Source organism: Marmota monax, unplaced genomic scaffold, assembly GCF_021218885.2.
Source record: "Marmota monax isolate L192 unplaced genomic scaffold, Marmota_monax_Labrador192_F-V1.1 WCK01_AAM20220418_F8-fsc00105, whole genome shotgun sequence".
Lineage (NCBI taxonomy): Eukaryota > Metazoa > Chordata > Mammalia > Rodentia > Sciuridae > Marmota > Marmota monax.
Genome location: NW_026692947.1, coordinates 5,245,407 through 5,269,163, shown reverse-complemented (window position 1 = coordinate 5,269,163; position 23,757 = coordinate 5,245,407). Strand labels below are relative to the sequence as shown.

Here is a 23,757-nt window from a genome sequence, read left to right as displayed (position 1 = left end):
CAAGGAAAACAGTGTTCTGAGAGATTTTTTTTTCTCTTTCTTTCTCTCTTTTCTTCTCTCTCTTCCACAACTTCAACAAATGTGAAACCAAGAACTGTGCATGAACAACCGAATTACCAAGTAATATAATATAGAGGAATTGCACATACCCCACCTTCCCCCCATTTTTTTATTTCTATCTTACTTTCCTTTTCCTTCTCTTATTTCTCTTTTCTTCCTTGTTATTTTTTCTTCTTTTTCATTCGTATTCTCTCTATCCCACTTTCAATCTCCTAACTTTTGCTATCTATACATAGGGTAACTATCTAAATACAGATAGGAGGTTGAGTCTATACATTCTTCCATAAATTACCAGTCTATTGGTTAGAGTTCTCCAAAGGTGCTAAGTTAGTTTAACCTCATACCCTCACTCCTTTCCCTCTAAGTATAACATCCTTCGTCTGAAATTAAGTTTTCTATATGCCACCAGATATGGTATGCCTTTTATGAAACTAATGAATATATTCTTAAGTAATAATTAAAACCGATATCTATAGACTTAGAATCTAACTATAAATGTATTAATAATGAAAACTTGTGCTTAGATAATGTACTGTTGATATTGGGAACTGTCAATATTGTCTTTCTCCGCAAAAGAGGGATTTTGGAGCAACACAAGAACAATACAAATATATAAGGGGAAAAACATTAACACAACAGTTTCACAAAGCTAGAAAGAATCATGAGCAGTATGAAAAGACAAGGAAAGAAAGGACCACAAACAATAAAGGTCAATTCAATATTAGATGAGGTAATATCTGCAGGTGATGGAATGTCAGACAAAGAGTTCAGGATATACATGCTTCAGATGATCTGGAGTCTCAAGGAAGACATTATACAGCAAATTCAGACAATGAAAAATCACTTTGACAATGAATTACATAAACAAATCCAAGAATCAAAAGATCAACTCTATAGGGAGATAGAGGATATAAAAAACAAACAAACAGAAATCCTGGAAATGCAGGAAACAATAAACCAAATTAAAAACTCAAATGAGAGTATTACCAGCACAGTAGAACACTTAGAAGATAGAACTTCAGACAACGAAGACAAAGTTTTTCAACTTGAAAAGAACATAGACAGCTCAGCGAGAATGTTAAGAAATCATGAGCAGAACATCCAAGAATTATGGGATAACATCAAGAAACCAAACCTAAGAGTTATTGGGATACAAGAGGGTATAGAGGTCCAAACCAAGGGAATGAACAATCTATTCAATGAAATAATACTAGAAAACTTCCCAGACTTAAAGAATGAAAAAGAAACCCAAATACTAGAAGCCTACAGGACACCAAATGTAGAAAATCATAAGAGATACACATCAAGACACATAATAATGAAGATGCCCAACATACAGAGTAAGGAGAGAATCTTAAAAGCCACAAGAGAGAGGAAGCAGATTACATTTAGGGGTAAACCAATCAGGATAACTGCTGATCTTTCAACACAGACTCTGAAAGCTAGAAGATCCTGGAACAACATATTTCAAACACTGAAAGAAAAAGGGATCCAACCAAGAATCATGTATCCAGCGAAATTAAGCTTCAGGATTGAAGATTAAATAAAAATCTTCCACGATAAACAAAAGTTAGAAGAATTTGCAGCTAGAAAACCAGCTCTTCAAAACATCCTTGGCAAAACATTACAGAAAGAGGAAATGAAAAATAACAATGAAAACCCACAGCGGGAGGTAGTACAGTAAAGGAAAAACTAAGCATAGAGGAAAAACAAATCAAGTTAAATAACATACATAATCAAATATGGCTGGAAATACAAACCATATCTCAATAGTAACCCTAAATGTTAATGGCTTAAATGCAGCAATCAAAAGACATAGGCTAGTAGAATGGATTAAAAAAAAGATCCAACAATATGCTGCCTACAGGAGACTCATCTGATAGGAAAAGACATACACAGACTGAAGGTGAAAGGTTGGGAAAAATCATATCACTCATACGGACCACAGAAGCAAGCAGGGGTGTCCATACTTGTATCAAATAAAATAGACTTCAAGCCAAAGTTAATCAAAAGGGATAAACAAGGACACTACATACTGCTCAAGGGAACGATACACCAACAAGACTTTACGATCATTAATATATATGCCCCAAACAATGGTGCAGCTACGTTCAAACAAACTCACTCTTCTCAAGTTCAAGAGTCAAATAGACCACAACACAATAATCATGGGAGATTTTAACACACCTCTCTCACCACTGGACAGATCTTCTAAACAAAAGTTGAATAAAGAAACCATAGAACTCAATAATACAATTAATAATTTAGACTTAATTGATATATACAGAATATACCACCCAACATCAAGCGGATACACTTTCTTCTCAGCAGCACATGGATCCTTCTCAAAATAGACCATATATTATGTCACAGGGCAAATCTCACAATCTCTAGCAGTCAGAGAAATGCAAATCAAAACCACCCTAAGATACCATCTCACTCCAGTAAGATTGGCAGCCATTATGAAGTCAAACAACAACAAGTGCTGGCGAGGATGTGGGGAAAAGGGTACACTTGTACATTGCTGGTGGGACTGCAGATTGGTGCAGCCAATTTGGAAAGCAGTATGGAGATTCCTGGGAAAGCTGGGAATGGAACCACCATTTGACCCAGCTATTGCCCTTCTCGGACTATTCCCTGAAGACCTTAAGAGAGTGTAGTACTATAGGGATACTGCTACATCAATGTTCATAGCAGCACAATTCACAATAGCTAGACTGTGGAGCCAACTTAGATGCCCTTCAATAGATGAATGGATTAAAAAATGTGGCATTTATACACAATGGAGTATTACTCAGCACTAAAAAATGACAAAATCATGAAATTTGCAGGGAAAAGGATGGCATTAGAGCAGATTATGCTAAGTGAAGCTAGCCAATCCCTAAAAAACAAATGCCAAATGTCTTCTTTGATATAAGGAGAGCAACTAAAAACAGAACAGGAAGGAAAAGCATGAGAAGAAGATTAACATTAAACAGGGACGAGAGGTGGGAGGGAAAGGGAGAGAGAAGGGAAATTGCATGGAAATGGAAGATGACCCTCATTGTTATACAAAATTACATATAAGAGGATGTGAGGGGAAAGGGAAAAAAATCAAGGGAGAGAAATGAATTACAGTAGATGAGGTAGAGATAGAAGATGGGAGGGGAGGGGAGGGGGAATAGTAGAGGATAGGAAAGATAGCAGAATACAACAGTCACTAGTATGGCAATATGTAAAAACGTGGATGTGTAACCGATGTGATTCTGCAATCTGTATTTGGGGTAAAAATGGGAGTTCATAACCCACTTGAATCAAATGTATGAAAAATGATATGTCAAGAGCTTTGTAATGTTTTGAACAACCAATAAAAAAAATGTCAAATGTTTTCTTTGAATGTGCATGATAACCCACAATGGGCAGGGGGACAAGAACAGAAGTTCAGTGGATAATATAAAGGGGAATGAAGAGAAAGGAAGAAGGACAGGAATATGAAAGACAATGGAATTGACCTGACATAACTTTCCTGTGTTCATATATGAATACACCACAGTGACTCTTACCATCATGCACATCCATGAGACTGGGATCCTAATTAGAAGATATATTCCATGCTTGTATAAAGATTTCAAAATATATTCTATTGTCACACATATCTGAACTAAGCTGCAATCTATCTTCAAAATACTTGTGGTTAATTGATTAAATGAATATAATCTGGAAAAAGTCTACACTGAGATTTCATCTCACACCATTCTGATTGGCAGTCATCAAGAATTTAAATAATAATAAATGCTAGAAAGGATGTGGAGAAAAAGGAACACATGTACAATGTTGGTGGGACTGTAAATTAGCATAATCACTATGGAAATCAGTATGGAGGGTCAAAAGTCTAGGCATGGAACCACCATATGACCCAGTTCTACCACTCCTCAGTATTTATTCTAAAAAAAATAATTAAAAGTCACCTTATTACAATGATACATGCATACTCATGTGTATAGCAGCACAATTCACAATTGCCAAACTGTGGAACCAGCCTAGGTGTCCATTAGTAGGTGAAAAGGTAAAGAAAATGTATATATACACAATGGAGTTCCATTCGACCATAAAAGTAAGTAAAATTATGTCATTTTCAGAAAAATGGGAGAACTTCCTACCATTATATTAAGCAAAATAAGCCAAACTCAGAAGGGCAGGGGTCATATGTTTTGTCTCATATGCAGAAGATAAAAAGGAAAAGTAAGGTTGGGTGGGGTGGGCATCTCAAAAATCAAAGGATATCCATAGAGGAACAGGAGGACAGGGGGCAGGAAGCATTGGGGAGTGATATTTGACAAATTATATTGGTCTACTGTGAGCATGTACACATATGTAACAAGAAATGCTATCATTATGTACAAGTATAATGCAGCAATAAAAATTAGAAATAGAAAAAAGAGGCAAAAACAATTAACTCAAAACAAAAATCAGTACCTTTTCTAGACACATGCTTTCCACCCACATGCTTTACAATGATGCAACAATCTGAAACATATGCAAGACTACCAAGAATAAATGATAAAACCTTACTTAACATAAAGACTTGAATAAAAATGTTTGCTATGGTTTGAATGATGGTGTTCTCTCCAAAATTCAAACTTCATTCCCATTGTGAAGGTATCAGGAGTTAAGGTCTTTTGAGAAGTGATTAAGTCATAAGGGTTCTACCCTCAAATGGATTAGGGCTTTATAAAAGAGCCTTTCAGGAGTGGGTGTGTCTCTCGCTCTTCTCCCTTCTGCACAAAAGGACATAGTGTTCATGCCCGGTGAAAGATGTAACAAGCCAGCATTTTTTTAAAAAATAATTTTTTTAGTTTTAGATAAATAAATATTTATTGTGGTGCTGAGGATTGAACCCAGTACCTCACGCATGCTAGGCAATAGCTCTACCACTTAGCCACAATCCCAGCCCCAACAAGGTACCATCTTAAAATCGAGGAACAGACCCTCACTAGACAATGAACCCCAGAGTTCTTGATTTGGGGCTTCCAGCCTCCAGGACTATGAGAAATCAATTTCTGTTCTTTACAAATTTCTAAATCTCAAGTATTTTGTTACAAAAGCACAAACTAAAGTAATATTAACTACCAAAATTAAGTTATGATTCAATGCATATCTAATAAGTGCCAAAAAAATGCAAAGGGAGTTTTGGAGAACTTCACCTATTCTAAGATTCATATGAAAAAGTCAGCATGCAAAAATAGGCAATGTAATTCTGAAAAGGAACCAAGAAGGACCAGAGCTCCTACCAGGAATCAAGATATATTATAAAAACGCCCGTCTTTAAAATAGGGATAATACAAATAATACATTGATGGAAGAGAATAGAGATACCAGAAATGAATCCACTTATATTTGGATATTTCTATTATAGGTGGTCTTTCAAATCAGTGGAGAAAGGATGAGGCATTTGCTAAAAACAATTTTTAAATGTGAAAATCATTCTTAGTTGCAGGCTATATAAAAATAGACAGTGGGCCAGATTTGGCCATGAGACATAGTTTGCCAATTCTCACCCTATTCCATTCTTGGTATCTGCCCTAAAGAAACACTTGCACATATGTACAAGGAAGCTTGAATTAGAAACTTCAAGGCTGCATTTGCAAAAGGACAAAATTAGAAGCAACCTAAATTTTCAATACAAGAATGGCCAAATTGTGATATATCCCAACCAGGCCCGATTATGCATACGTACACATTTACAGAACCTTCTTCATAATTTTATCATTGATGATGAAAATAAGTTTTAGAATACTTATTTCTCAAACCACATTTAGCATGCATGCACAGCAGCAAAGGTCTGGAAGGCTGTAACAACTCATAACCATGGTTATTTGTGGGGGGGGGGGAAGTGAGTGGGGTATGTTTATTGGGAGATGAATATTTAAGAGGATTGAAGGTTTTTCTTTACATTTTTAAAGAGCTCGGTTATGAATAACTACAAAAGCTAAAAAGAAGAAAAAGGAAATAAAGGAAATCTAGAAATCTTTCCACTAAATGACCTTAGACCCTGGCCACCTCCCCTGAGCATAGTCCAGGCATGTGGGTGGGAAACTGGAAGCCTGATGACCAATCTCACCCAAGTCATGGCTGCTCATGGCCCTGAAGGCCTTCCTCTTCAGGCAACATTGAGGTCATTTGGGATTACTATACAAGCCAAGGATATGGCAATAATGGCCTCAGCTATATCCTGTTCAAAAAAAAACACAACAACAACAAAACAGCTTAAGAGAAGGCCTGCCTTTTAAGCAACCTGGATATTTAACACATTTAGACTGAGAAACAGGTAAAACACTCTAAAATTATTCACCAAGTCATAACAGAATTCTGGGGATATCCAGTTAAACATAGAAGATTCAGCATCTTGTTCCTTTCACAAACTCTATTAAAATCAGAGTAAACACTTGAAAAAGGTATATAACCCCAAATAAGAAATGGAAGAAAAAAGCAGGTGAGCCAAGTCAACCTATTTTTATAAGCTAAAGAAGATGGAGGAATTAGCAGATCTGACATAACTGAACACTAGATGCCAAAGACAAGACATTCACACACCAGAATACCATAAAACCCAAACAAAAAGGCAGGATGTGCCACAGAAGGCGAGAGTAATCCCTGCAAGAAAACAGGTAAAAACTCAAGTCATGAGCACGTAGACCTCCAAGTTTTCCTCCTCCTCCTCCACAACCATTGCGACAAGTACTTTCCCTGGATAAATTGCATCAGAAGGACTCTAAGGAACAACAGGCACAGTGTAATTTCAGAATGCCACAGATATTTGCGTTCAAGCTTCTAGTATGAAAAAGAAATTGCACACAAAGAAACAAAATGGCATTTTTCAAGAGTCAAGTCCAAAGCTGGCAACAGTATCTTCACATTTTTCAAGATAATTACCCCTTCAATCAGAAATCCAATGCCCAATCAATTAAGTGTGAGGGCAAAATAAGACAAACTTGGAAATGAAAGTTCTCAAAACATTTAACTCCTAAGGATCCTTTTCTAAGAAAACTACAAAAGGATGTGCTCCATCAAATCAAGGGTTAGAGAGTCAAGATGACCCAGGACACAAATGGATTTAGTATAGGAGAAAGAAGGGAAATTCAGGAAAATAGCCGAATAGCAAGTCTAAAGTGAAATGATCCAGGGGGCAAAGGAGGAGGTGAGAGTTTTAAGAGAGATTTTTCTAGGAAAAGAAGATTGCCAAATACATCTGACCAGGTAGAAATTGTTATCTGAGGGATTTTTTTTGCTTCTATTAGTCTGTAAAGAAGTGGGAACAGTCAACCAGTCTAACAAAAAAAAAATGCAAAGCATTCTTCACTTAAGTGGGAAAAACGATTGTACAAGAAAGGCAAATACCTGTATTAAATAGTTTGGCACTGAGCCACACTTACTATGGCAATGACGTAAACACTTAGAGCTGAATTAACCAAAATGAGTTATAGTAGAAGAAATAGGGAGATAAGATGCTAAAAGCTTGGGTAGAAGGCCGTTGTATTTGTAAATCATAGATGAGGAGATAATGGGAGAAGTACAGACTTTCAAAAGATAGAGGTCAATACCAGAAACAACCAAGAATTAAACATTGCCACTGCTGGGAAAAGGACACAGGAATGATAGGAACACAATAAAGGCTTGCAGTAATTTGGGCATAACATCTTGCTCAAGGGTGAACCACGGATACAAAGGTGGCCTTGTAAGATTCTATCAGGCAGTGCCATTGTGGCCGCCTTAGTTTGTGTGAGGACACGCTATGAAGTTCCGACAACAGCAGAATCACCTGATCAATTTCTCCGACTGTATCCTGACTCTACTTTTGTAGCACTTAAACCTTCTGAGTTTCAGTTCATATGGTAAAGTAGGACTTTACCTAGAGGACTTTCATCAAAAAATCACATGAAATAACATGACCAAATTGTCTTTGTGAATGACCCCACGTACTTGGGCCAATTTCTCAAATTGGTCATTCCACAAGCAGGTTGCGTGGAACCACAATTAAATCCCATGTTGTCTGAAATTGAATAGGCAGGAATGCAGTTAGTCCTAAGATGCCTAAGCAACCAAGACTTGCAAAACAAGCAGGTGCTCTAAGTGGGAGGGTTTATCAAGGGAGGCTCCAGCTCTTTGAACTCCAGGAAGCTCAGAAATTTACTTACCTCCCCAGTCTCCAGCTTCCTTATCTGTAAAATTGGGAGTAGTCACACCTACCCTGAGGGTCACTGGAATGTTTGAGTAAAATAATGTGAAAGATCTGTCTTTATGACAGTATGTGGTCTAGCCTCTGGCCAATGATAGCAACTACAACAGCCCTATGTTAGCTTGCTCCTGAGAATGACAACTCTACCCTTCAACTTCTAATATAAATCAAGATTTAAGGGTTAATTGGGCAAATCCTTCAAAGATGAGTCCACCCTGCTTGACTCTCTCTCAGTAACCTTTGATTAGACACAATATGGTGAAAAATATCTCACACACACACAAAATAATCCCACCAGTAAGAGTTAAGCACTATTAACCTTTTAGTGCCTAACTTTCATGCACTTGTCGCATTTGTGTTTTTAAATAAGTTTTTACTGGGCTTTATACTTCATTTTCACTTACTATGTCAAGAACATGTGTCTTCACAATAACATTTCCCCAGCACTTTTTTTTTAATCTGTTCAAGGCTTTATTATCCAATATTCCAATCAAAACTATAAGAGAATTAGAAAGATTAATAGTGAGTAGAAACTCTTGCACTTAAAACCTTGATTGCACTACAGACAAGAGAGGACAGCATCACTTTCAATAATTGCATAGCCAGCTTGATAAAGGTCCTGTACTTTTTATTGTGTATTCTTTCCTATCACCCTCAGGGGACAATCAATGGTTATTCCAGCTTTTACTCCAACCTGCTGGGTGAACTACAGGGTCAACACCAGAGAAAGAGCGAGCTCCAACTTAAATTGCTTTTCAATACATGTTGGTAGTCACAAGCACATTGATACCAACCAGCTGATCTCAAACAAGACCAGCAGCTGCTGGATATGCTTTTTTAAGCAGTTTATTTCTAGGTCTTGGGAGGAATGTGAGACACTTTGAAAGAATTATTTTAGGAGTCCTGCACATCTCTGCCTTTTTAGAGCTTTAAAAAACTAACACACACATACATGCTGTATACACATATACTCTCAGCATATATATGCACATATATAAATACATGTTGTAAAAATATATTGCACCAAGTATGTGCATATTATTTTGCGAAGCAGCAAAGGGGCTGTTTTCCACCTTCTCTTAACAACAAGAACACTGGCAACTCAAGCTCAGTAACATCTAGAGGGTAATTTGGATTTTCCTGGGAAGAAAAAGACCACATTTGGAAACATACATCCAACCCTTCAACATGTATACTAAAATAATTCTTTCTTTTTCTTAAGTTCATTATACCAACTGGTTAGAGTAACCATCATTCATCTGCTATAGAAGAAACCAGGGATTCTTAGATCAAGAATCTAATTCCAGAAGCCACCTTTATCATTCAAGCCATAGATCTCACCTTTGGCTTGATAATCTTTTCTGAGATTACAATTTCCAAGGTGAGTGTGTGTGCTATGCCTTTAGCAGGGGGGAAGGGTCAACAGTGCCATCAGAGTGGCAAATTACCAGAGCAGGACCCCTGCCCTACTGTAGCCTGAATTCAGCAGGGTGGGAAAGGCAGCAGAGGCCCAAGAGCTGGGGCACACCAGTCTGGGAATAACTGAAAATGAACTCTTTTCCAAAAGCTTCTGTCAGATAGCAGACTCAGTAATGCAAAGTTAAAAAGAACCTCTGAAATGCTTCACCTATTTGAACTGAAAGGTGCAATTATTTCCAGAATTCTACCTCTTAGACCAGAGAGGTTAAGACTTGAACTTCAGATTCCCACAGTGAAGAAAATATATACCCAGTGAATTGCACAGTGTGTTTCCAGCATCATTAATGATCCTTGGGAGTGGGAGACAATAAAGGGGGGGGGGGTGCCAACTAGTCGTAATCCATCAAGGAACACACTGTTCATAACCATGTGCACTGCTTTCTCCAGACCCACAGGTTGGGGGTTCGGGTGAGCGCGAACAAGCTGGTACAACAGGCTAATTTGATGTGTGGGATTAATATGTTAATTTAATGCTTTTCTGTTTGGTTAAGTCATTTGCATTTCTAAATTTCTAAGCATATCATTCAAAGTCCTTTTATATGGGGGACCATTCGGCCTAATTCCCTTTCTCCCACTTGTCCGGTCAGCCTCTAGCCCCGAACACAGCAAGCTCATTCCCAACTTTGGGCTGTGTGTGCCATTTCCCTGGCCCGGAATGTTAGTCTTCTGCCTCCTCCCTACCCACATAGCCAAATCCTCCTCTAAATGTGTCAGGGTCTTACTCATATCCCAGTTCTTTAATAAACCATTACCAAAAGCCAAGTTCACACTCACCACCACTCTCACACATGTGAGCTGCCTCCACGCCTCATTCTGGTTACTCTGCATGTAACACCTTCCATTGGTCCTCAACTGGTTTTCACACATCTTGCTCCCCCATCCCCCCAACTACATCATTAACTCCTGGAGAATAGAGATGATGACTCACTGTTCTCTTCTCTCATTGCGAGTCCTCTCACAAGGAGACATAACTATTCTTTAGCCTCACTTACTTGACCTCTGAATAGGATCACCACCATTGACTTTTCCCCCTCCCTGAAATTTTTTCTTGAGTCCAGGGAGATCACCTCCACTTCTTTGTTCCTCCTCCTCCATCCAGATTCAGTCCTGGCAGGTGCCTCTTTCTCTCAAATTTCTCAAATATTACGATGGCTCCAAAATAACATCCAACGCTGCCGAATTTCTATTTTTAGCCTGAACTTTTCTTCTGAGCTATGCCTGGGAAGGCAAGTCAATCAGTTTTTAATGAAAATAACTCCATTTTCTACACAGATCAGTTAGCTCTCCATAGAGAGAAGCTCTCATTCTACGGTAATATTTTCTCTCTAATCCAAAGCATCTACCACAAAAACGATCATCTTCATGGTCCAAATTAATATAGGCTCTATAGTTGCACAATGATAAACTAATACATATCTGCATCTAAGTAGCGAAGGAGGGTGCAAAAAAAGGGGGTGGGGCATTAGGAGGTAGGGATGATGGTACATTTGGTTTAGAGTCCTCCAGTGCTCAATGAACTTTCTCCCATATAGCACATGGTCCCTCCAAACACACACACAATGAACAAATTAAGACATGAAGGATCAGGCTGACTAAGCTTAAGTGGGCTCAGTCTAGGAAAGGTTCTCCTCTGGAGTGGCTTATGTCCAATAAGCACATCATCTCTATTTGCTGAAATGAATCCAAGCGGTGGAGAAATGTCAAATATATGGAAGATGGCCACATGTCAAGAAGCACAACTCTGAGAAGTTTGCTGTTTCCTCAGTGAGTGAGTTGGGGCCACGACCACTGACCCCCAATGAAAAGGTTTTCTAATCAGGCCAAAAGACACGTACTCCTTGCCAATTGTTGAGTTAGTATTCCAGAGAGCTAACGTACCATAATTTGGATCATGTTGATTATTTTATAGTCAGCTCTCTCTCAAACTCATTGGATTTCTCTACCTGTATCTTCAAAATCAAACAGATTAGTAGAGCCAATAAACTGAATGGATAGCATCATAAAGAACCTGTTCTTTGGGTTCTTCCTGACAATCAGAATATCAAATCCTTTCTAGGACCACCATGCTGACCCTTGAGGGTATCCACTGGAGGTGTGTTTCCTAAAGTATAAATAGAAACTTCTTCAGAAAGGCTCTGTCAGCTCAGTAGGACACTCCTAGGGAGAAAAAGAGGGGATAAGGGCTGGGAGAGGAGGACATAATTATAAAATGAAATGGGAACCAGGGGTGGGGTGGATAAACTGTTTGACATATGGATCCTCCTTTTTGCAGGAATAACCCCCAATCAGCCTGAAGGTGACTTCTTCCAAGGGAGAGATCAAATCAGCAATTGGCAAGAAGCAGTGCTACTCTACTGATGCTTCAAATTGTTTCCACTTACTAAAGATTTCAATGCCGAACACAAATTCCAGCTCCCTGGAGAGTTCTTGTGTAGAAAAAAAAATTATGTCACTGCAGGAGTAACTCCTCTACAGCCACCCAGATGGGGTGCTTTGAGAAAACGCCTTTTGTAAGCTTCCCACAGCTTTGTGCCTCAGTGAGTCACAACCAATAATGCCCTCCCCCAATAAAGCAGCAGGGTACCAAGAAGGCTAATTCTTCCCTACTCCTTTTTTTTCCTATATATATTTTTGTGCACTGATCAGTAAACTACCATTTTGCCATCACTAGACCTATTAGTATCTACATAGCTATAAAATAGTGTTCCAGCATAGGCCTTAGTAAGTTCTTCCAGGATTCAACCTGTACTGCCTTGCTGCCTAAGCAGTTCCCTCTTCTACTCCCCCTCAGTGAAGTCAGAAAACAGCATTCATTCTTTCATTGTCCCAGGTATTGTGGAAACCATCGAGGATATAGTGTATTTGACCTTATGAGAGTACAGCTCAGTGAGGAAGATAAGCATTAAACAAGTTATCATATAAAATATTTCATTACAATGGGGCTAAGTATGACAGAACATGAGATGTCCAGAAGAAACTGTCCAATGGGACCTGACTGAGTGAGGGTGAGTAAAACTTTCACAAGGGGCTGGGGATGTGGCTCAAGCGGTAGCACGCTCGCCTGGCATGCATGCGGCCCGGGTTCGATCCTCAGCACCACATACAAAGATGTTGTGTCCGCCAAGAACTAAAAAATATTAAAAAAATTCTCTCTCTTTTTAAAAGAAAAAAAAAACTTTCACAAGCAAGGCACCATTCAAGCTGAAATCCGAAGGATGAGCAGCAGAGGAGGCGAAGGGGAGAGAGCACCCAAGGAGGTAGAGGAGCCTATGTGGGAATGCTGAAAGCAGGAGGGGCCCAGGTTCTTAAACCAATAGAAGGAAGAACAGAGAATCAGGGGACAGGGGCAGTGGGAGGTCTCAAGATGACAATGAGGCAGGGCTTCATCTTAAATATGACGTCATCTTCAACACTGAGGACTTAGTCCTAAGACAATAGGAAGCCAGTAAATGTGATTCTGAAGAGCAATATACTCAGGGTTTCGTTGTTGTTATTGGAGAAACATCACTCAGCACTAAGGGAAAATCTAGTTCCTCAAGGCACAAGTCATCAAGTAACCCTGTACCTCTCTCCCCCTTCGACCCACCTGTACATACTGTACATTCTATTTTCTAAGTAGATATTGACTTTTGGTTGTTTGCATTACCACTGAAATCATCTTAATCCAAGCTGCTCTCGTTTCTTCCTTGATCTACCAAATAGCTTCTGATTAGCCTCCCTGCTTCCATTTGCCCCCGTAGTTAACCCTGTAGTGCAGGAAGTTCTATCAGATAGCCCTCCTGCAGAAGCTCAGAATGCTTCCAGTTCACAATGTTTCACTCCATCTAGGCTTCTGAGATGCCCAAAGGAAACTGTCAATCAACTGGTAAATCAACCAACACCAAGAATTTCTATATTCTGAGCCCCGATAAGGCCTTGAAGTTGAGGTTGAAGACAATACGAAAAAAGAAGGAATAATAATCTTTGTTGTTCAGATATCCATCAATCTAAATGAAACAGATGAAGGATACATGCCATGGAGAAAGAGTACGATGGTTTATTTTATTTGTCACTTGATTAAGCCACAAGATGCCCACGTACTTGGTTAAACATTATTTAAGGGGTGTACTACAAAGGTATTTCTAGTAACATTTGAATCAGAAGACAGAATAAAGCAGATTTCTCTCCCCAATATCGGTGGGCCTCACCCAATCCTTTCAAAGCCTAAATAGAATAAAAGGTCAAGAAAATATTTTTTTAAAGAGAGAGAGAGAAAATTTATTAATATTTTTTAGTTTTTCAGCGGACACAACATCTTTGTTTGTATGTGGTGCTGAGGATCAAACCCAGGCCACATGCATGCCAGCCGAGTGCGCTACCGCGTGAGCCACATCCCCAGCCCAAGAAAATATTCTTTCCTCTGTGTGGCTGGGACACAGACTTTCTCTAGAAGACAAACTTCAGACAGACTGAAACTTATACCAGCTCTCCTGAGTCTGGGTTTCTCAGCTTCCATAATTGTTTATTAATTCTGTATACTAAATTTTGTCTTACACATATGTGCACACACTCCTTATTGGTTCTGTGTCTTGGGAGAACGCTGAATAATTCTGAGGATGTGGGGGAAACATCCTTGCTTGCGAAACTTTTACTCATCTTCTTCATTCAGTCAGTGTAATCACATTGTGAATTCACTGCTATCAAATCAGCTGGGGAGACTATAGTCAGATCTAATTAGGTACCAAGAGGGCATTCAATCTTTATTTGGATTTTGGCAAAAGAAAGGGAAACAGAAGCTTAAAAAAAATCAAGAAGTTGTGTGCGTTTAGAAGGCCAGTTTGTTTTTTGGCAAAGGAAAACATTTTCTTCTGAACTATTCAAGGAGGAGGGTAGTAGAGGAAGATTCTGAACAGTGAAAGAAGACCTGAAAAAAACAAAACAAAAAAACCCAAAAAACTCCAACTTGGGAGCAATTAATTGTACAGTGATATATTGAGAATAACTCAGATAAACAATGAGCATAAAAAACAGGATCCTGATCCTGTAACTCAAGGAGGACACCATCTAAAAAGCTATCAATTCCCAACAGACTCCTAAGAGAAAAGATAGGTGAGAAAATTTCTATAAAATAGGTTCTAAATAAATTTGTAAACTGAACACCACATTTGCAGCATGTAAGGCAAATATCTCACTAAACATGCATATAAAAATTTCTCTGCACCTCCTCAACACCTGAACCATGGACAGAAGTTTAAATAAAGAATATACATGAGAGTCCTGGGGTACACTCTCAATGCTTCATCCAGTGAACAAGTGTATTTGTTGTCTTAGTTTTAATCAAAATTAAACAGCCATAGGTTACATACTACAGTTTGGTTATTGCTTCAATGTTTTAGGATTTTTTTTAAAATGCAGTAATAGCATAAACTATGACTCAAAGGCCACAGAACCCCGTTTAACATTACATTCAAGGTGAAAGTTAGACCCTTCATGAGACACAGAAACACGGCTTCAGACAGGACTGAAAAGATTTAAATATGCTCATGCATATTTAAATTCCTTCAAGTGTGTTTTCAGTAGGTACTTTGGATTAGTCTTCATTGAAATAACTGTCCATTTGTACTCTAACTATATAGATACATACTCAAGCGTACTCTGTTTTGGTGTGTGTGTGTGTGTTTAATCTACTGCTTTAGTTGTATGTACTGGGGGGAATTTATCCATGAGAATCTTTTTTTCCCATAAATGTCTTCTGTTTTATAATCTGTCACAAAGATTGATACTAGATTTTTTTTTTAGCTACTTTTTTTTCATGGCTAGTAGAATATTGCTACATATTTAGAAGGAGTGATTTCCTATAAGATTCTAATACATCCTGTACCACACTTACAAGATAAAGTGTGTGCTCATTTTTTAAAAAAATCAGTTAAAATATGTGTGTGAAGTTCTTAATTTTCCCACAGAATTGGAGTGTATATTAAAAAAATAAAAAAGAAAGCTAAAGTTTTAAAAGAGGGGTGGAGGGTGGCACTTCTATCTACAGTACCTATCAGTTTAAAAATAATCATACCACTTAGTATTGGCAAGGGTTTCCCACACAGTGTTTGGAGGATATTAAATTGATATATTTTGTCTATATAGGGTGGATACTAGTTGATATGCAGGATGCAAAACCTAAAAGATGAGAAGACTTTACCCAGGCAATTTTACCTATGAGAATTTACCTTGGTTATGATATTCACATCAATTAAATTGGCAGTTGAAAATAATGTAATTATATGATTAATAAGAGAAAATAAGTAAATTATGGCATATCCATATTAGAACTCTTGTAGCCATTAAAAGGGATTGTTAGAAATACATTCAGCAATTTGGAAAAGTGGTCCCAATACAACAATATCTCTGGATTATTTTCTTTAAATGTTACCTGTGCATACACAGAAAAAAGTGAGTGTTAACATAATGATTGTTCAAGAGATATTTTTCTCTTTTCTTGTCTGAATTTTATAATTTTTATATAACAAAACACGTATGGCTAAAATCAGCATATTACAGTGATACAGCCACATCAATGTTTATAGTAGCTCAATTCACAATAGCTAGACTAAGGAACCAACCTAGGTGGTTGGTTAAATGAATTTTAAAAATGTGGTAAATACACACAATAGAGTATTACTGTACCTTAAAGAAGAATGAAATTTGCCAGTAAACAGATATAGCTGGAGAATATTATGCTAAGTGAAATAAGCCAATCCCAAAAAAACAGCAGCAGAATGTTTTCTCTGATATGTAGAAGCTAATTCACAGTGGGGGGCAGATAGGGAATAATAGAGTTACTTCAGATTAGGTAGAGGGGAGTGAATGGAGGGCAAGGAGATATGGGGGTAGAATAGTAGAATGAATCATACATTATTATCCTATGTACACATAGGACTATACGACCTGTGTGATTCTACATCATGTACAACCAGAAAAAATGAGAAATCATACTCCATTATATATGATGTATCAAAGTGCATTCTACTGTCATTTATAACTAATTAAAACAACAATTTAAAAATAATCATGTATGGCTTTAATAGTTACAATAGTCATCCATTGTATTCATTTGTTCACTTAAATAATGGCTACAGAAGCTTCTCCTCTAGTTGTGGTGCCTCTAGACACATGGACTTTGAACCAATCTGGTAGGTTCAGCACATGCTAGGGCAAACCTGATGACCACTGTCCCTCCTAAACCTCTCCTTCTAACTCAGCTGTCCCCAACAAACAAGAACCCTGCTCACCAAACTGTCCCGAATGCAGGGCTTCTCCACCAGCCTCCGGACTCCATTCTCCACAGTGATTCCCAGCCAGTTGAGTGCTGCCCAGCACCAGAGGTAGTCATAACCACCATGCCAGAAGCTCACAAATGCAAACGTGATTGCAGTGGAAAAGAGCATCCACAACAGGCCATGCTGGGACCCACCCAGTGGAATGTAAACGTACCTAGAGAAAGAAAACGCGGTGAGAAGCCATGACGGGGGACATACCTGCAACATTTCCTGCTCCTGGGCTTACCTCTCCCTGGCCACTCACCGTACTCAGACCCTTTGCTACTTCCCAAAGGCCACAGACCACTCCAAATTCTCCGTCACGCAAGGAATTGGCCAAAAACCCAAACCTGTAGGGCTTTAGGTTAAATGAACACAGAGGCTCAAGAGCTCTCATTACCAGAGCAATGTAGCACTTACAAGAGGCAGGGAGAGAAGTAATGAGTTCACTTCTAAAAGGGATGCCCCAACCCTGGAAACCCAATCTCAGAATGGCAATTAAGCTGCTGGCTACATGGGGGCACCAACCTTCAAACAGGAAAGTACTCTGTAGCCCAAACTATTTAAGTTCAATTGCTAAAACCAGGCCCCTAAATGACTGGACCTGAGTGCAGAAGAGGGGTGGCAAAGGCTGTTTCCTTAGTTTTCCAGGAAAGCTGCCCAGAAGCCATAGTGAATTTGCAAATAGAAAGAAAAGCTCTGTGCTTACAAGGCAGCCAAATCACCACCCAAACACAGAACCATCCTCCAGTTATGGTCTCCACTGCTAAAAGAGCTGCAAGGAGAGGGGCAGAACTACATTCTTTCATCAGGACCTTGCTGCTTGGGAGGGACAAAGCTCACACCTTGGGTTTTAGAACCAAGGGGAGCTAGGAGCATGCCCTAGCATGCAACAGCCTTTTAAAGAACCCATAGGCCTTTATTGATTTCTGGTTAGTGCTTCTTTGTCCCACCTTCCTCCAGGAAGGAAAAAGAAGTCACCACTCTCATTCTACACAGTGTATTCCAAGAACATCACTAGATACTTCATGTACACTTTTTGATTCTTCAAAGCACCATATGGTTTACACTACTGTCCCAGCATCTCGAAGAGGTCAGCATTTGTCCTGTTTATGTGTTACTGTATTTTTTGAAACAAACCTTAGTTTGAAAATCATTTTTAATAGAATCATTTACAAACAGGCAAGTCAAAAAAATAAATGAAAACAAATTAACTCATAAATAAATATGCCAAAAAATTACATGATTATAGTTTTTTTTACTTAAGACAAATTTTAACTGGTACATGAAGACAAAAATGTACATGTTAATAGGGTACTGTGTGTTTAATATGTTATACTAGCTATTCAAACTTTTATCATTTATTTATGATGAAAACTTTCAAACTCTTATTCTAGCTTTTTTTAAAAAAGTGCATGCACACTATTAACTATTGCTGCCTACTATGCAATAGCACCAGAATGTCTTGCTCCTATCTGTGATTATAATTATTCATAAATGTCTTCCTTCACAAAGACTATCTCCTTGGCTAAACTTCAGTGAAGCTCTGATAAAACCCTCCAGACCTTGACCATGGTGTCCATATTTTTGGGGCATCATCCAGTTGCAGCAAGAATCCTGCTCAGTCTAGAGAAGACCCCTGACCTTTGATGATATCTGATCACCCTCACCTGCTTTCAGCAAGATTTTTTTTTTAAACCCAGGATGCTTAGTCACTGAGCCACATCCTCAGCCATTTTTTATATTTTATTTAGAGATAGGGCCTTGATAAGTTTCTGAGGCTAGCTTTGAACGTCACAATCCTACGGTTTCAGCTTTTTGAGTCACTGGGATTAGAGGTGTGTGCCACCGTGCCCGGCTCAACAAGAATCTTGTTACGTCTGTTTAACCAGAATCCCCCTCTAATCCAACGTCTCCTCTTACCATTCTTTCATCTGAAGACCCCCACTCTGCTTGTTGGCTATATCTCATTTGTCCAAGTTATATTCAGAATTGAATATAACACTGAAGTCTCTTTTTGCCCTGATTTAATAGTTCTTCATAAAATTTGTTTTTATAGAAGCCAAGCATGGTGACACATGCCTATAATCCCAGTGAGTCAGGACGCTAAGGATGATCACAAGTCTGAGGCCACACTGACCAATTCGATGTGGCTGAGTAGTAAAGCACCCCCTGGGTTGAATTCCTTGTATGGGGGACAGGAGGAGAGAAAGGGAAAGTGAGTTGAAGGAAACAGTCATTATGGATAGGTATGGTGGTACACACCTGTAAGTCCCAGCCACTTGAGAGGCTGAGGTAGGAGGATCCCCAAGTTCAAACTCAGCCTTAGCAAACTTGGGAGACCCTGTTTCAAAGTTAAAAAGTCAAAAGGGATAAAAGATACAGCTCAGTGGTAGAGCACCCCTGGGCTCACTCTTCAGTAATCCTACCCCCCAAATTTTTGTTTTTACCACTTTAAAGCACTGTCTAGCTCTGATTTTCCCTTAAATGCCCTTTACTCTCAAACATACTCTAATTTAGAGAATAATCATATGTTCACCTTAGAAAATCCCATTTTATAAATAAGAAAACTGAGGTTGTGCATTAATTTGTCCCTGATACACAGCTGGGAAGGGGAAGAACCAAAATATAAATCTGCATCTATGGCACCAAAGTTAATGCTTTCTGACATACTTAAAGGTTAATTCTCAAAGCCCTCTTTCATAGTAGTTGGAAATGATTAAGCCCAAAGGAGAAAGTAGTCATTTCTGAAATAAGCAGAGAAAATACTTCCTCTCATACAAAACCAAGACCATCTTCACGACCAACTCAGCAAACACACACCCAGCACTCTTTACATTAAGGAATCATACTTCTGCAGTACTGTAGTTATTTAGGCCTTCCAGGCATTTTTGGCTTTAGGAGACACAGAGACAAAAGATGTTGCTCCTGCCATGAGGACAGGTACACCTGGCTATGGTTTAAGACTATGGAAGAGAAGGGGGCAGATGAAGCAGAATGGCCAAGTCACCATTTAACTCAGGCTTAGAGGATGAGATTCTTTCTCTAGGCAAAGGGGGATGTTGTACCAAGGACACACGAGAGTCGTGGGGGGGCATATGCTCAAAAAGCCCCGGAAAGCTCGGGGCACAGGTCTTAGTTGGTGTTCTGCTGACCCCTAGAGGCTGAGTGGCTATTGGTGTGGAACACCCAGCAATGGCAAAACATGGGCTACAAATCCCAGGCTGCCTCCTACCTGCACCAAGGTAAGTGCTGCCCTGCACTTCCCACAGTGTTGGTAACAGCCGGTACACAGTAATTATGACTAAGTGACCACCTTCAAAAGTATGAGGAATGACTGTAGTTTAAGGAAATTTCGCAAATACTGATTTACAAAACAATTAATCTAATACTCCCCTCCCCAACACACCTGTTTTCACATAGAGATTTTTATAGTGTGTAAAAATGAGCTGTACTGTGTATGTCCAAAACCCCTGGATTGAATCAAACCCTCTTTTGCTCCATACGGATAGCACTCAACAGCTGATTCAACTCCAAAAGGGACATGTTTTTCCAGCTTGTGATGAGGACGCATCTAACCCCATGATCACATGCACAACTAATTTAGGCGTCTCCTGGAACCATAGCTCTGTTACTTTGCCTTCAAAATGACAGCTGACAAAAATCTCTGAGAATGCTTTATTCCAGAAATTCATATATGGCAGATCTCCAAGGACATGAGGCTGCTTGTTCCAAACCGTAAGAGGGTATCCTTTCCAGACTGGAAGATAAAATCTCCTCTTCCCTCTTATTTTCTAGAGGGCAGTGCACCAGTGTGGTAAGGGGGGAGTGAACGGGTGAGTTTTACAAATTCTATCGCTCTTGTGTCTGTTCTGTGATTAATAAAATCAGAAACATGTCTCTGTTTTTGAAAAGCAATCATGAGACCCCACTTACTGAGATGTGCTGCTCAGTGAAATTGATTTCCCACTGGAAGAAGGCAATCAGAACCGCCCTCTCAGCAAAAGAAAAAATAAAAGATTTTTTTCTTGCCAGAGATTATGTGAGTCTGAGTCTGCCCAAGGCCTCTCCCTGCCTGGCCAATTTCATATGGTCACTAATGCAGAGAATGTCGCTTGAGGAGGTGAGCATCCATCTACAGCCACCTTAATCAAAAACCATCTCATGAAATCAATGCTACATAGCAAACCCCCAACTGAGGAGATTGAATTGATATAAAATATGAATAGTACGGATAATACCCATCTTTCACTGAGTGCACATGATCTGGGTTCTTTATATATTCTGTTTCAAATCATTAATACAACCTGCAAGGAAATAATAAATTTTTTTTAAACACACAGGAGATATAAAATCTGAACCTAGAATGTTCCACTGCGCTATTTATCACAAAGGGAGCATTTCTTTGGATACAATAAAAGGAACATTTATCCCTATCTTCAAATAGGTTTCCACAGAAACATTTACTAGTCTTGACTGAAAAAAAAAATGTCCTTTCTAGGGAAGAAGTCTTGCTCAGAAAAATAAAGCTTGTTATTTATTAAAGGAATTGGACCAGTGACCTGTTAGCTACTATTCAGTGCCAGAAGGTCAGAAGTAAAACTTCCATTGCTGAACCGACTTAATAGTTGTCTTGATCCCACAGAGATGACACCTGCTATCATGGCATCTTGCAAACATCTGGGTCAGAAGTGGGACATAAGAAGTTGGTTGGGGGGAGCTGCTGAGTGGATATACATGAAGACAATCTCCACCTCCCTCACATCCACAATGCAAAACAACTCAAGAACATGCCCTGAGCATGGGAGATGGGCAGTGGGAATCCACATGGTAAAATCCTTTACCAAGGCCTACAAAATAGTTCCATGTCTTTCCATGTTATCTCTGAACCCATTTCTCCATACTAACTCCAAGGCTCCATCAAGGTAAGAAGATGAAGCACCCAAGATACTCATGAACTTGGCTTTCACTGTCCCATGGACTGAGCCCAGGTGAGCTTGCAGGTCTCCAGTGTCCCATCTCCAAGGACTTATTGCTTGGCCAAGTTGGGCAGGCAGCTGTTGCCATCCTACTCAAGCTCTGCCTTATCTTTCCATCTGTATTTCCTTTATTCTCAATTTAGCTCTCTCAGCAAATCCTAAATCCTTAACAGAAGGAACTTTCTCATTCCCATGTTTTCAGTCATTCCATTTTTACATTTAAAATTCATTCCTCTGCCCCAATTTCTCACTTGTATTTAGTCTATAAAATCCAGTCAACTGTCCACCTTCTCCAGGAAGCAATTTTGATTTTTCCAACTTATTGTTCACCAAAAGACATCTTTTCCATTATGGCTGTCGATTTAAATTATAAGATTTATGTGATGTGATGTGCCTGTATTATCCAGCTGCTTATCAACAGCATACCTAAAAACATAATTGCCACATATTGTTCAGAGTTTTCATTCATTTTTAAACTTGTGATTGTCACAGTTGTCACAGGCCCATTATGACCAATTAGAAACTAAGAGATGATGACAAGGTCCTGCACTAGTTACTGGAAGAGACTCTGGAAGACACCTATCTCCACAGAGTACAGACATTTGAAGTACCCTGAGGTCTTTCCATACCCTGAAATCCTACTTATGCTACTAAAGTCAAAAGCATGTATTTCCAAACCTCTAGAACTAATCCAATCCCAAGAAATATATTACTAAGAATTAAAGTACTAGCTCTTTCATAATCAGAGTCTTTGGTAGCCAGGAAGGACAAGACTAGTGGCTGTGTTACACTGGTGGCAAGGTGACCTGGCTGTGGCCACTCGTGGACTGAAAGGAGCTCCTGTTTAGATCCCTTAAGAGTTGGCTGTGTTCTCCTAAACCCAGTTCTCATAGGTTAATGGTTCCTTGACCCAATCCTGGCTCTGGATTTTGGCCTCAGCCCAAATTTTAGTGTTCTTTAGCCAATGATGGCCCAGTCACTTCTCCATCCTACAGGTACTGGATAAAGTGTTGGTTTATTCCTCACATCAAAGAAACTAAAGATCTACTTGTAAGAAGTTTTCTAAGAAGATGCACTCAGAAAATATAATTTACTTTTAGTATCTTTCTGTCCGGTATGGATCATAATGGGATTTTAATAAGTAAAAAAGCAGCAGTTGGTTAATGGGTAACCATAGACTATTCTCTCCAGAAGGCTACAAGGGGTCTACTTTCAAGGCAGAGGGAATATTTTGAGCTGGGCTAATTCTCAATTTATTTACTGAGAGATGTTGGGTGTAAGTTTCATACTTAAGTCTAAAAAGTTAACTATTAAGAATTCTATGTCCTATTTGGCGACAGAACATTGGGGAATTTATGTAATTTATGTTAAACTCCAGCTATATTTAGTCTATACTTCAACATCTACATTTCATGTGCATTTAAAAATTTGAATATGTATCTTTAAAAAGTAATCCTCCTCACTCCCCACAGCTCAGAGGGTTGAAGTACCACACTGATGAACCCAGGTATGCAGCATACGTTCTAGAGAAAGACTCAACCCCACTTTTATAGTCCAAAGCCTAGCTCCCCAAAACTCTTTCTCACTGCAGGAGGCTGAAAGAATATGAATGGCTCTGCCTAGTCATGCTCACCTCCAGAACCCAGGCCCATGTTAGGCTCAGGTCTGCCAACAAGCTATACAGCACAGGCCAAGGAGGGTGATGCTTGGATGCTAGAAGATGCGGACTTGG

The 23,757-nt window shown here is 39.1% G+C and overlaps 1 protein-coding gene across 3 annotated transcripts in view; it reads right to left on the bottom strand.

Moving 5' to 3' along the window:
- Window positions 1–23,757, bottom strand: part of Hhat (hedgehog acyltransferase) — a 344,926-nt gene that overhangs the window by 71,431 nt on the left and 249,738 nt on the right. For all 3 annotated transcript variants that reach the window (XM_058581959.1, XM_058581958.1, XM_046452232.1), the window contains exon 10: window positions 17,020–17,221. In XM_058581959.1, the coding sequence (XP_058437942.1) occupies window positions 17,020–17,221 (202 nt within the window). The remainder of the gene's footprint in view (window positions 1–17,019; window positions 17,222–23,757) is intronic.